The sequence below is a fragment of the Copadichromis virginalis genome, linkage group LG15 (genome assembly GCF_057382275.1).
Source record: "Copadichromis virginalis isolate Kocher_CV1m ecotype Utaka linkage group LG15, C_Virginalis_male_GT1.1, whole genome shotgun sequence".
NCBI classification, from domain to species: Eukaryota; Metazoa; Chordata; class Actinopteri; order Cichliformes; family Cichlidae; genus Copadichromis; species Copadichromis virginalis.
Genome location: NC_140632.1, coordinates 4,230,593 through 4,243,423, shown reverse-complemented (window position 1 = coordinate 4,243,423; position 12,831 = coordinate 4,230,593). Strand labels below are relative to the sequence as shown.

The window sequence follows — 12,831 nt, the reverse complement described above, 5'->3', positions numbered from 1 at the left end:
CCACAGATAGAATAAGAAGAATGAGGCTCAATGAATCAGTGTTTTATTCTTTTAGAAAATTCAATCCAAATTAGACGATTGGGCAAGTATTCCCATTAGCTGATGTCCAGGAGCGAAAAGGGGGGGTCACATCAGACCTTGAAAGCAAAAGTGCATAATTTTTAACTCACAGAAACTGGATAATATATGAACAAATGCAATAGTCAGTGTCATTTATTTACCTTGTTCTCCTAACTTACCTTTAGCGCTAGGAAGTCCACATGGTTAAAAAATAATTAACACGGGTGCCCGGAGCTGAACTTAGTCCTGGGATGACCATAACAGTACTAGCTATAAATGTGATACTCTGAAAGGCAGACACTGCCAGTAAGACACCTTTACAACGTCCTGTCCACCTTTGGCTCCTTAACAAGTAACAACTGCTTGTTAGTACCTTGTTGTACATACAGTTTGGTTCATCTCTTGTTAGAAAATCTACTTCATTTTGAAATTTCAATGGCTTCTGGGGTGGACAGCAGTGGACTCGACAATCTTGCGTTTGATGTGAGTACAATAACGTGTTTTTGTAAAAGATACCATTGTTTGCTTCTTTGAGCATTCTTTCTAAATAAGGTCAGCATCAATAGGCACCTGGAAACGTTCAGATTGCCTTTAACTGCAATAAGAGCTGCACTTAACTCTGTTCTAAGTGATCCAGTGGGAGTAAAGGGTGAGAAAGTTTTGAAAGTTTTGCAACCTACTAGTGCTTGCTGCAGTTTAGAGCACATATACACAATATGGTATTTTCTTTTAAACATACGAGTCCAATAAAGAAATAAAATGCTTTATGATGTCTGTGCATTCCATTGCATCTACTCTCTGCCTGAACGTGCACATAAAACCTCAAATTATTCAATGATTCAGTGTTAAATAATGAATATTTGCAAGTCACAAAAAGCAGCTGAAGGCAGGTCATTACACTAGTACAGTGCTTAAAAATTTTATTGGACCACCTGTCATAAAAACGAGAATTCACACATTCTAGCATCTGTCAAAAAACTTTGTTTGAAAACTAAAATAATTTAATTTTTTCATATATTTAGCATCCTAGTTAAAAATGATCATGTGATTTACTGTTTTATTGGGGTTTTTATTTATAAAAGTGTAAATTTCAAAATTCATGGATAGCTATAATTGTATTTTACAATCAAAACTATTATTTCAGTTATAGAGCTTGCACATGCTGGTGGATTAACCGTTACAGAAACAACAATTATAATAATAAATTTCTTAAAGCACTGTTTGTCCTCAGTAAAATTTTTGTTCCCTGTTTTTATATAAACTGGAAGTGAACTAGTCCCGAGATAATGATTTTTCATCTCCTTTTATTTTGGCATACTGATTCTTTTGTATTGATTTTTTGATTGATTTTTTTTCTATGATATTACAGATGGATGAGCGAGTTAATGATCACCTCAAAGGAAAGGCGTGTAAAACGTCTGAAACAGATGGAGACAGAAATAAACCGACCTATTGTGTGACTGATGTTCCACCTTGGTACCTGTGCATTTTCTTGGCTATTCAGGTGTGTTTAATCTTTGATGTGATTAGTGTATTGGTGTCTTTTTCATCCATTTATCAGTCATGTATAATCAGATCCAAAAGTTTTTGAACAATGACAAAGCCCCCTATTTTCAGAGGGTCAAAAGTAACTGGACACCCACTTAGCAAGCAGTTTAAGGGCTGAATTTAGATTTGGATTTCCCTCTCAAATGAGATCCAAAGACATGTTTCTGCAAATAAAAAATTCTATAATTGGGATGAAAATTCAAAATAAACCAGAGAAAGCAAAAACAGTAGGAATGGTCATAACAATCTTAAAAGGAATCAATGCACAGGTCAACTCAACAACATCAAAATTCCTGAAAGACCACAGGTGACAACTAAAGTGCACGATACCAGACTTTTTTCCATGGCTAAGAAAAAGAACTTTAAGAACACTCTCAAGGAGGTAGGTTTACCTCTGTGAGACTTCTTCATGAATGCAAATGCAAAAAGGTGCAGACAGATTAGACTTAAACATCTAACAGAGACTGAACAGTTCTGGGAAACATATGAAGAACGAGACGAACAGCTCATATCACATCATCTGTGAAGTATGGTGGAACTGATGTTAAGGCACGTGCATGAGTGGCTGCCAGTGGTGTTTATTGATGATGTGACTGCTCATAGAAACAGGAGGATGCATTGTAAAGTGTACAGGGCTGTACTCTCTGCTCAGATTCAAACAAATACTGCCAAACTGATTGGCGAGTACTTCACAGAGTAAACAAATAATGACATAAAAGGTAAAGAAATTCGATATTTTTTCTGTGGCACAGTGTCTCAGGGGAGGACATTTTTGCTTTTGATGATGTCCATGGGTTCTAGACTTCAGGCAGTCAGTAACTGCAAGTGATTTTCAAGTATTAAACACAATCCTTGTATTTCTTATTACATTAGGTTGTCCACTTACTTTTGAAAGTGTAGTGGTGGACAGAGATCCAACTGTAAACATCACAACAGCAGTTAAGGAGTCTAAAAGCAACCCCTTTTTGTTTGTGTACAAATACAGAAAATGACCCCATACCATAAGTGACACGGATGCCTTATAGGCCTTCTGCTCTCTCTGTTTCACTAATGTTGGTAACAGTGTAATCACTGCCATCGTTTTGTCATCATCATCACTGTTTGTCTCTTCTACAGCATTACCTGACAGCATTTGGTGGGATAATCTCCATCCCTCTCATCCTCTCAGAGGGCCTATGTCTGCAGCATGACAGCCTGACCCAGAGTCAGCTCATTAACAACATTTTCTTCGTCTCTGGCCTGTGCACGATTCTGCAGGTCATCTTCGGTGTCAGGTAATAGTGCTGCTGCTGGGTTATTGCTGCTTTGTATCCTTTAGGGATGGTCTGATATTGACTTAATAGTTAATACAACTCTGTCTGCACAAGATGTTGCTGCCGTGGATGAGCAAGACCATGTTCAAAAATTCAGTAAAATCCTAATATTTACATAGATACAGGGATGGGAATAACGTAATATGTGTAGTGTTGTGGATAGTTTTGTGTTGTTTTGTGTTGTGTGTGAGAACAATGAGGCGACTGCTGTCTCCAGGTAGAAACAGGAGTGATACACCTGCTGCTGTCAGACCTGCAGGTATCAGGCTGTGATGTTCTCCTTTATAGTGGACAGAAATATTTGGAGTAGCACAAATAATTTGTGTGGCATCTTATTGAATGCAGAACAGCTGATTGTTCTGTAAATAGTTTGAAATGGTTATTTTAAAAAAGGTAAAAGGTAAATGGATGCAAATAACTTTGTTGTTTGCAAAACTTGTGCATATGATTTTAAAATTGACAATTTATATTTACATTTAAAGTTATGAAATATGATTCAATAAACATGTTTGTGGTTGTTACAGTAAAAAAATAGAACTTTTTCTACTCTGATTTTATGTTTTTTGTCTGATTTTAGATCAATTATGTTAATACAGTATATCAAAATGAAAACATGACTGTAAATTCAGACACGTGAGGTTGTGCTGAAAAGGATGATACCAAACAAGGCAAAGTAAATAGTTTTTAAAGATAAAATGTGGAGGGAAAATCAAAAGTAGTTAAAAATGGCCAATTATACCCTGGACCCCAGAGGGTTAAACGTTTTTTTAAAGTAACGCAATAGTTACTTTTCAAGTAATCAATTACTTTTAGAATGTTGTAACCAGAGATGGGCAGTAACGCGTTACTTGTAACGCGTTACTGTAATCTGATTACTTTTTTCAAGTAACGAGTAAAGTAAGGGATTACTATTGCAAAATCAGTAATTAGATTACCGTTACTTTCCCGTAGGAACGCTGCGTTACTGCGTTACTAAAACCGTGATTTTTTTTGCGAGAATGTCTCATGACAGTGACGTAAGCAAGTGCGACGTTGGTGACAGCAGCTGTGTGCAGATCAACAATGGATAATATATGGAGTGCGGGAGAGAGTATGAGCGTGCAGCGTTTAAAGTGTGGAAGTACTGACCTTACTTTGAGTTTGATTCCATAAAAAGTGACAAAAACATTAGCGTCCATCGTGCGTGGGAAGAAAACTTCTTTTTACAGCGAAAAAAACCCCTAAACTTCCGAGCAAGCACCGAGTAGCTACGACGTGATGGGAAACTCACAGAGACACTCGCGCGGATTCTTCAACTGACCGCAGCACACCTGCACCAGGGTAACCCTCCGCCTACCCTGCTCCTGCTTTACAGGTGAAAATAGAGCAAAAGGACCGCTGAGTCTTTGACTTTATTTATTTTCTGCTGTGTTTTACTTGCATCTGTTTGAAAGAGTGAGTGAAAACACAAAAAATATTTTATTTTATGTGCTGGAATGTGTAGAAAATAGGTTTAAATGTTAAACTAATTTATTCAAGTCAGAGAATGTTGCATATAATTAAATGTTTTGCTTGATGCATAAAGTTAAAAGATTAAAACTGATAAAACAAGTTAAAAAAAAGAGACTTTTCCATTTGATTACATTTTGTATGATGGATTATGTAGAAAAAGTAGAATTGGGCTGAAAGATCTATCACTTTATCACCTCTTCAGGTTGTAAATCGTGTTTTTAAAAAGTAACTAAGTAACTAAGTAACTAAGTAATTAATTACTTTTGAAAATAAGTAATCAGTAAAGTAACAGGATTACTTTTTGGGGGGAGTAATCAGTAATTAGTTACTGATTACTTTTTTCAAGTAACTTGACCAACACTGGTTGTAACTCAGTTACTTTTTTGAAGAAGTAACTACTAACTATAATTAATTACTTTTTCAAAGTAACTTGCCCAACACTGCATAGATACTTTGTTTCTTTTACTAAATTCCAATCACATTTTTATGACAGGAATTAATAAAAAAAAAATGTACTTATGACACAAATACATGTTAAGTTTGAAAGGTAGCTGAATTAGAAAGATTATTAAATAACAACAAAAAGAAAAAAACAGGCATCAATTGGTGCTTGTAGTAAATCTCAGCATCTTAGTAAATGTTAGCTTGCTATTATGATAAATATTATTAATTTTGTCTTTCTGGACATGCAACCATGTCAGCACTATAGGGCACAAAGCTATGGGCTGTTAGCAAGACGTACAGTGACTTTTTTGTGCAAAGTATTGCATAATTTAGGCTAAAAAAACAAACAAGCTTACTAAAAAGAAAATTGAATCTGCTAGCTTGTGCTTAACGACCTACTGTCTTCTTTTGTTAGCGTACCATGTGCTAACTATGGGTCTAACTGATTGTCTGTTTATCTGAAAGTTATTACTGTTTATGTCACACTTCTAGGCTTCCCATCCTACAGGGAGGTACATTTGCCTTGGTGACCCCAGCCATGGCCTTGTTGTCCATGCCAGACTGGGAATGCCCAGCTTGGACCAAGAATGCCAGCCTGGTCAATACCTCCTCACCTGTCTTCATAGAAGTGTGGCAGACCCGCATGAGAACAGTGAGCCAACGCAAATTCTGCGCATCCAAATCTTTGCTTAAAAGCACGCTAACAAAAACATAACAGCACTTCTGCAGAGCTCATGATTTATTCAGTGAACACATGTGGTTTGCACTCCAGGAAGTAACGAGTTGTACTCATTGTTTAAGTCTAGCACTCAGCCAAAGAAAACACGGTGACATTGATACTGATGTTCTTGAACACTATGTTCCCGTCCACAGCTGCAGGGCTCTATTATGGTGGCCTCTCTCCTCCAGGTCTTGGTTGGTTTCTCTGGCCTCATCGGCTTCCTCATGCGCTTCATTGGCCCCTTAACCATTGCTCCAACCGTGTCACTCATAGGCCTGTCGCTGTACGACTCAGCTGGAGTGAAGGCAGGCAGCCACTGGGGCATTTCTGCTATGTATGTAACCACTCTGAAGCATCAGTATGGGGTTGGAGAGTTTCATCCCACAAGGTCACAGTCTAGACTTACATCAGGATGTAAATTCTGCCTTGTCGTGGTTTAGCATACAGCCAAAAGCTAGTGATTTAAACATGGTGTCTACAGCGGTATCACCAGTATCTTCCCATATGGAAAAGAAATAGAAAAAACTTATAAAAGACTTGCAGCAGATGTGGCCTACTTCATATAGTGAATCATATAAGGCTTATATGATTTACTCATGAAGTGGCCACTTTCATATATTGTTTTAGTAAGTTTTCAAAACATACAAGTTTCATTTATATAATTTTTCAAGGGATCTTATATCTGTTTTCACTCTTGTATGCTTTTCATACAAGTTTCACACAAGACAGAAACTTTATAAGATTTATATATATCTTTTCCATATGGGTTTCCAATGACACAATAAATATAAAGTCATAATTTTGAGTAAAATGCACTGAAATATTTTTAAAAAAATCAAAGATTTATTTAATAAAATACAAAAATCTTTAAGGAAAATGTGTTTGGTATCAAACAATCAAATAATTTAATTCAACTATATTCCATAAAATGTAACAACTTGTACTTGTGCAACTTGTAACAAAATGACATGGGAATTTTACATGCAATTAAATTAGTTAAATTCAGCAGTTTGTGTTGATGTTTTTTGAGTTTTTGTTTGCATTCATCACCTTTTGCTTATTCTTTTCTATGCACAGGACCACAGTGCTGATCATCCTTTTCTCTCAATACCTCCGCCGCATACCAATCCCTGTTCCTGCATACAACAAGATCAAGAAACTGCACGTCTCAAAGTTCTTTCTCTTTCAGATAATGCCAGTATGTTCTCTTAAAATTCGACTTCATATTTGATGTAGCAAAAACATACTGGCTCTAATACTAACTTTAGATGTTGATTAGATTCTCCTGGGCATTGCAGTCTCATGGTTAGTCTGCTACCTCCTCACCATCTATGATGTTCTGCCATCTGATCCAGATGAATACGGCTACCTGGCTCGCACAGATGTGAAGGGAAATGTCGTGAGTGAGGCTTCTTGGTTCACATTTACTTATCCTGGTGAGTCCACAGGGAATTAAAACAATGCCAAAAGACGTATTCAGCAGTGACAAGCCTAACTGTTGACCTACCTATTCAGGTAAATGGGGGTTGCCAACTGCTAGCCTGGCAGGTGTGGTTGGCATTATTGCTGGAATAATATGCTCCATGGCAGAGTCTGTGGGTGACTACCATGCATGTGCCAGGCTGTCAGGAGCACCGCCTCCCCCCAAGCACGCCATCAATCGTGGCATCGGTGTCGAGGGAGTCGGGTCACTGTTGGCAGGGGCGTTTGGCACGGGCAATGGCACTACTTCGTTTAGCGAGAATGTGGCAGCCCTCGGCATCACCAGAGTAAGATACTGTGAATATGAATTGCATAAAATGTTCCACTCCGGAGCTTAATTATCTTTCAACACAAGGATCAAGACTGCAAACCTAATTTATGAGTGAGGCTGTGGGTCCTGATTACCCGGGCAAAACATATGAACCGCATGATGTTTCATTTGGCAACAGGTGGGCAGTCGAACAGTGATTCTTCTGAGTGGATTCGTCATGATTTTGATGGGGATCCTGGGAAAAATTGGAGCAATCTTCACAACCATCCCTACACCTGTGATTGGAGGGATGTTCATGATCATGTTTGGAGTCATAGGAGCTGCTGGAATTTCTAATCTGCAGGTAAACAACCGTGCTAAATCCTTTTTTTTTTAATCATTTACATTTTTGCTACTATCTGTGTTTTGCTGACACATCTTACATGGCAGTCCACAGATATGAATTCTTCTCGGAATATCTTTATATTTGGTTTCTCCATGTTTTCTGCACTTGTTATTCCAAATTGGATCATGAAGAATCACACTTTTCTTGACACAGGTAAAATCACCATTGAAAATATCACTATAAATAGTTTTTAATGTTAAATAAAAAGCAAATCATCCAAAATCTTTTGTGATACTTTTTTGTCTCAGGTGTCAAGGAGGTGGATCAAGTGTTGCAAATATTGTTGACTACTCATATGTTTGTAGGAGGCTTCCTTGGCTTCTTCTTAGATAACACAATTCCTGGTAAGCTGTAATGGATGGCTTCTCTTGAATAATACAGACTTTTTATAACAAATGGCACAGATGTATTTAAGATACATATTTATACCAGCATATCATTGAAGTATACTAGTCGTATGGCCCTGCTTTTGTGCATGTTGCCTCCTCAGCATGCGTGTATGCGTGTATGGTCTCACTTGTAAAACAGAGGTATCTCAATGGGACTTCTTGGTAAATGCAGGTAATAAATACAGTTAAAGCTGCAATCAGTGCGTCTCAGTGCATGCTCAGGGGTGCTGCTGTCGAGCCATGCTACAGCTCAGGCGTGCTTTAGATGAGGAGTTTCATGTGGTTATGTGGATGTTTTAAGCCTGGGATGCTAATTGGTTGTTGCTTAAATTGGCTACTGAACCCACACCCCCACCCACCCACCACGCCCACTAGGTGGTGATGGAGAATAACCACTAATTATAAGACACACTGCTGTATATCATGCATGGAACCACCAATAAAAGTTTCATGTACGTGGGATGATGATTATCACCTACTGTTGATTTCCTGTTGCCATAAGTGTGACCTCAAGAGTCTCCAGACTCTGACTCTTATCAAGCATGTGAAGTCTGGGGCTGACCGGACAATGTGTACTTGAGATATACAGCAATTTCCTGTTTCATTGCCAAAAATCAGAATTCAACATGGCACCAATGTCACATCCTTTGATGAAAACTCAGTTTTCAAATTGTAGTACCACTAACTGCTTAACCTTATAGCCTAATGCCATTTGTATCATATTTGCTACATGAGTTTCTGAGACCTCTATCTCATAATTGCCATAATTTCAAAATGTTATGGACAAAACTCATGGCATTTCTTGTTGCCACAAGGGGGCACTATGACTACCATTAAATATTTCTATAAAAATATCTTCGTTTATATGGAAATATCAGAAAGAAGTCTGGGTCAGATTGAATAATCTATAAGTGAATGGCAGCAAATTAAAATTCCATGGCAAGTGTTCGAAATTCACCACAGTGCCACAGATACCGCCTTCAACAAAGACTCAAAAAGTTTGCAATATAACATTTCGCAGCTCTGTTGTTTAGACAAACCAAATATGAAATTGATACAATTACAACCCTAGGAGGAGTTTGAAAAAGTACAACGACTGAATAATACAAAAATCACCAAAATCAATTAAAAATGACAGACTTCCTGTGTGGTGTTAATTCAAAATGGTAGAATTACTAATAAATAAAGCTAACCAAGAAATGCAAAAGACCGCAGTCCCTTTAAAAGGGAGTCAATCCTCATAGGCACTCATGTTAAATGGCCAACCTCACAGAAGAAATTAACAAATTTACCGACAGCTAATAGTATATACATTGGAGTGTGGCTCCCTGGTGTTCTCCCAGCCTGAGGAGGTCACAAATAATCTGCCCCCAGTGCTGGTCTGAAGCCTGGATAAATGGGGAGGTTGTATTAAGAAGGGCATAAAATCTGTACCAACTCAAACATGCAGATCAATATGTTGTGGCTTTGGGAAATAATGGAGTCAAACGTATCTTCTTCAAACACACTATATGCAGTATGTCACCCCGGCTTAAAGTCATGCACATCTAGGAGCAGTTAGCTGACATATCAACAGTGACTAATCTTGTTTTACACTGTATATGTGTACATATAAAGAAAGGTGCGGCATATTCAACTAACAGCCTTCTTCATACCATTCAGGGACTAAACGTGAACGTGGCCTCTTAGCCTGGGAAAACGTGTATCTTCAAGACTCCAGCAGCAGTTTGGAAACTGATGAGGTGTATGATCTTCCGTTTGGCATAACTTCTCACCTCCAATCTCAATCTTGGGCTCGTTACATCCCTTTCTGCCCACACAAGGGTCACAGATCTCAGTCGGAGGACAACCATGTGTCACAGAGCCCGGAGAGTGAGTACAGCACACGGATCTGAACGACCTTAAGTTTGCTTCTTAGTTTGAATCAAACTGCTCGTTTCTTACCAAGACGTGTCGCAGAAAAGACTCTGGTGTTTAGACCGTGCATCACTGACTGATGGATATCTTTTAAATTGAACCATGTACTGGTTAGCTGTAAATATCAGGTATATATGCATTTAAGGTAACGCTCTCTCTTTGCTTGATCTTGATTGCAAATAGAGATCTGTCCATCTTAAAAAAACAAGAACAAGACAGTGGGATTATCTCTGTCAAACCTGCAGTCGCTTTATTTTTGATGTGCAAAGTAGATTTTGACAGTTTGAGCCTGTCTGCACCGAAAAGGAATAAAAATATCTAAGACTCGGATTCTGTCAACACCAATTAAAGGAGGACTTCAGAGCGATCAGAGTGTTACTGTGTGCCACCATTACTCCCAGATCTTCCAATAACTTGGTGCTGGTCACACAAACAGAAAACTGGAATAATGTGCTTTTCTTTCTTCTCTTTCGAAAGAAATTAAATTTAGCCCGTGGATAAATTTATTATCACACAGCACCATCTCCCCATTGATTCAGGCAGCTGCTTAAAAACCCACAGCAGCAGCCCCCTGAGCTGTTATTGTGTTTCCTTTAGCGAAAACAAACACAGATAACACATCTTCTCAATCTCCCTGCCTTCCATGCTGTCATATCTTTTTCCCTCTGTATTCATTTCCTTTGTCTAAGCAACTTTGACAGACAGGTGGGATATGGTGCAATGCTGCGATCTGTGGATCCATCAGTGTTCCCCGGGGCCTATTTTGACCACAAGTCATTGGTTGGTTGCACACCCTAAGGTTATTTCAGGATGGCGTGCTAGAACGAGGCACTGAGCGTAATTTGCACTTTAGAAATCTCACATTTTCTTTGATTGGATGTACCTCGGTGGGAACATATTGCAGAATATTAAATTTTGCACAGTGTTCTGGAAAGTGGCGTTCCTCCTCACTAAGTCAAAGTTTTGTGTCAAATTGTAGCATGGATCTGCATATCAGTGGCATAAAAGATTATAACTTAGCAATTCCCACTCACTGACGGGACTTCAACCCTGAGGAATCGCCTTTATTTTCTTTTTCAATCATCAGCGTCCCGTGACATGCCCTGCTTTATGAGATCTATTGTAAGCTCTTGAAAGATCAGATTTCAAGTGCCAAGTTTATTTTTTTTCTGACACAACTATCACTGCAAATGGAGTTTCAGTGGAGCAGCGTGAGGCTCAAAGAGAATCCATGAGAAATAGAAAATGACTGTGCATTTATCGCTGGTAGATAGAGCCACACTGCGGGCAAAACACGATGCTGGTTCATTCATTCATTGAAACGTGGTAAATAATAAGCATCCAGTGAAGGTATGTGAAGTATATGTAAGCTGACCTCATTTATGGGCTGTAATTCATGGTAACTGCTATTTTTCTGTTTATAAGATTCAAGCCCAACATAATTATACATAATTATGTGTGTAAATGAAACATAATTATGCCCTGAAGGTCATCATCAGAGAGTATTAAATGCTCTGAATTGTCAAGAAAATAAGAGCAAAGACATTCATAAAATGTTGTGTTTCCATAACTGTTTTGTATTTATTTGTTTCATTTAAACTTAACATTTTTACATGTTTATGTGCACATTGGGAACAGTTTTACTCACTAAGAGGAAACACTCTCACCTGACAAAGTGTGATTTATTCCTATAATAAAGATCAGGTTAAGCCTTCGACTCTTGTCGTACGCTTTGGGAAACAGCCTGCTCATTTCCTGAGCTGGGTGTCGAGCATATCTTGTACATCAGCGCTCAGAAATACTGATTGTCTTCACACTGAAGAACGGTGAGGAAGGAGCCTCGTCTAAGGTCGAGTGAAGCAAATCTGTTTGTGACATGTAGTATTTTATTTCATACAGAAACTACATGTGTTGTTGTAGCAAAAGCTAACAGGGTTACTTGTAAGGCAGCCAGTTATACTGCTGTGTACTGTCAGGATTATGCCTGGAATAATGGGACTATAAATTTGATGTGTTTCCTCGTGCTCACTGGTGGAAGAAATTATGACACTGGTTTACCTTCAAATAAACTCTGATAGCTTTTAAATAATAAAATTTTAAACAACAAAGTTAAAATTGTATGTTCCTTCCTTTCACAGACACATTGATCATATTAATCTTCATAAACTAAAGTCTCAGAATTACAACCCCAATGCCACAAAACAAGTCGGGATGCTGTGTAAAGTGTCAATTTAAAACAAACAAACAAACTGAATGTGATTGTTTTCAGATCACACACAAACACATTTAATTCAGAGTAAAGCAGTAGAATAGAATAGAATAGAATAGAATAGAATAGAATAGAATACCTTTTAGTGTCACTATATACATGTATAATGAGATTCAGAGCAGCTCCTATCCAGTGCAGACATGTGGAAAAAGAAAAGGGGGGATGAGGTGCATAGTTCTGAGGCATTATGAACAGTCTCAATTAAAATATCAAATATACAAATATTGGAAAAAATGAAAAATACAAATAAATAGGGTTTACAGTACACAGTTTTTGTTATGTTTATTTATAAGATTGTAAGTTCGAAGTTACATAAAATCACACCAGACAAAGGACATAAGATTAAAAAATAATAACATTCAAGCACAGAAGAAAAAGAAAAACAAACAAAACAAAAAAAACAGGAAAGAAAAGAAAAAATACACCGGTTAGCCAGTACAAATCAAAAGTTCAAAAGAAACACCAGTGTCCAAAGAAGATGATTTTCTGTGTGAGGTTAGACAGGACAACAGAGAGTTCACCACGTCCAGAAGATGTGGGG

The 12,831-nt window shown here is 37.9% G+C and overlaps 1 protein-coding gene across 1 annotated transcript; it reads left to right on the top strand.

Moving 5' to 3' along the window:
- The first annotated feature begins 495 nt into the window (after positions 1–495).
- LOC146691562 (solute carrier family 23 member 1-like) lies at positions 496–9,999 on the top strand. The gene is made up of 12 exons (XM_085433485.1): positions 496–543; positions 1,430–1,564; positions 2,725–2,882; positions 5,349–5,508; positions 5,730–5,911; positions 6,655–6,775; positions 6,857–7,013; positions 7,093–7,346; positions 7,509–7,673; positions 7,760–7,868; positions 7,964–8,059; positions 9,767–9,999. The coding sequence occupies exons 1-12, from the start codon at positions 496–498 to the stop codon at positions 9,997–9,999; spliced, it is 1,818 nt and encodes a 605-aa protein (XP_085289611.1).
- The last annotated feature ends 2,832 nt before the right edge of the window (positions 10,000–12,831 follow it).

What these genes read in the sequence shown, in the direction of transcription:
- LOC146691562 (XM_085433485.1), top strand. Translation starts at nt 496, where the DNA reads ATGGCTTCTGGGGTGGACAGCAGTGGACTCGACAATCTTGCGTTTGAT. An exon ending in TTCTCTTTCAGATAATGCCA is followed by an intron (nt 6,776 to 6,856) that starts GTATGTTCTCTT and finishes GATGTTGATTAG; the next exon opens with ATTCTCCTGGGCATTGCAGT. An exon ending in GTTCACATTTACTTATCCTG is followed by an intron (nt 7,014 to 7,092) that starts GTGAGTCCACAG and finishes CTACCTATTCAG; the next exon opens with GTAAATGGGGGTTGCCAACT.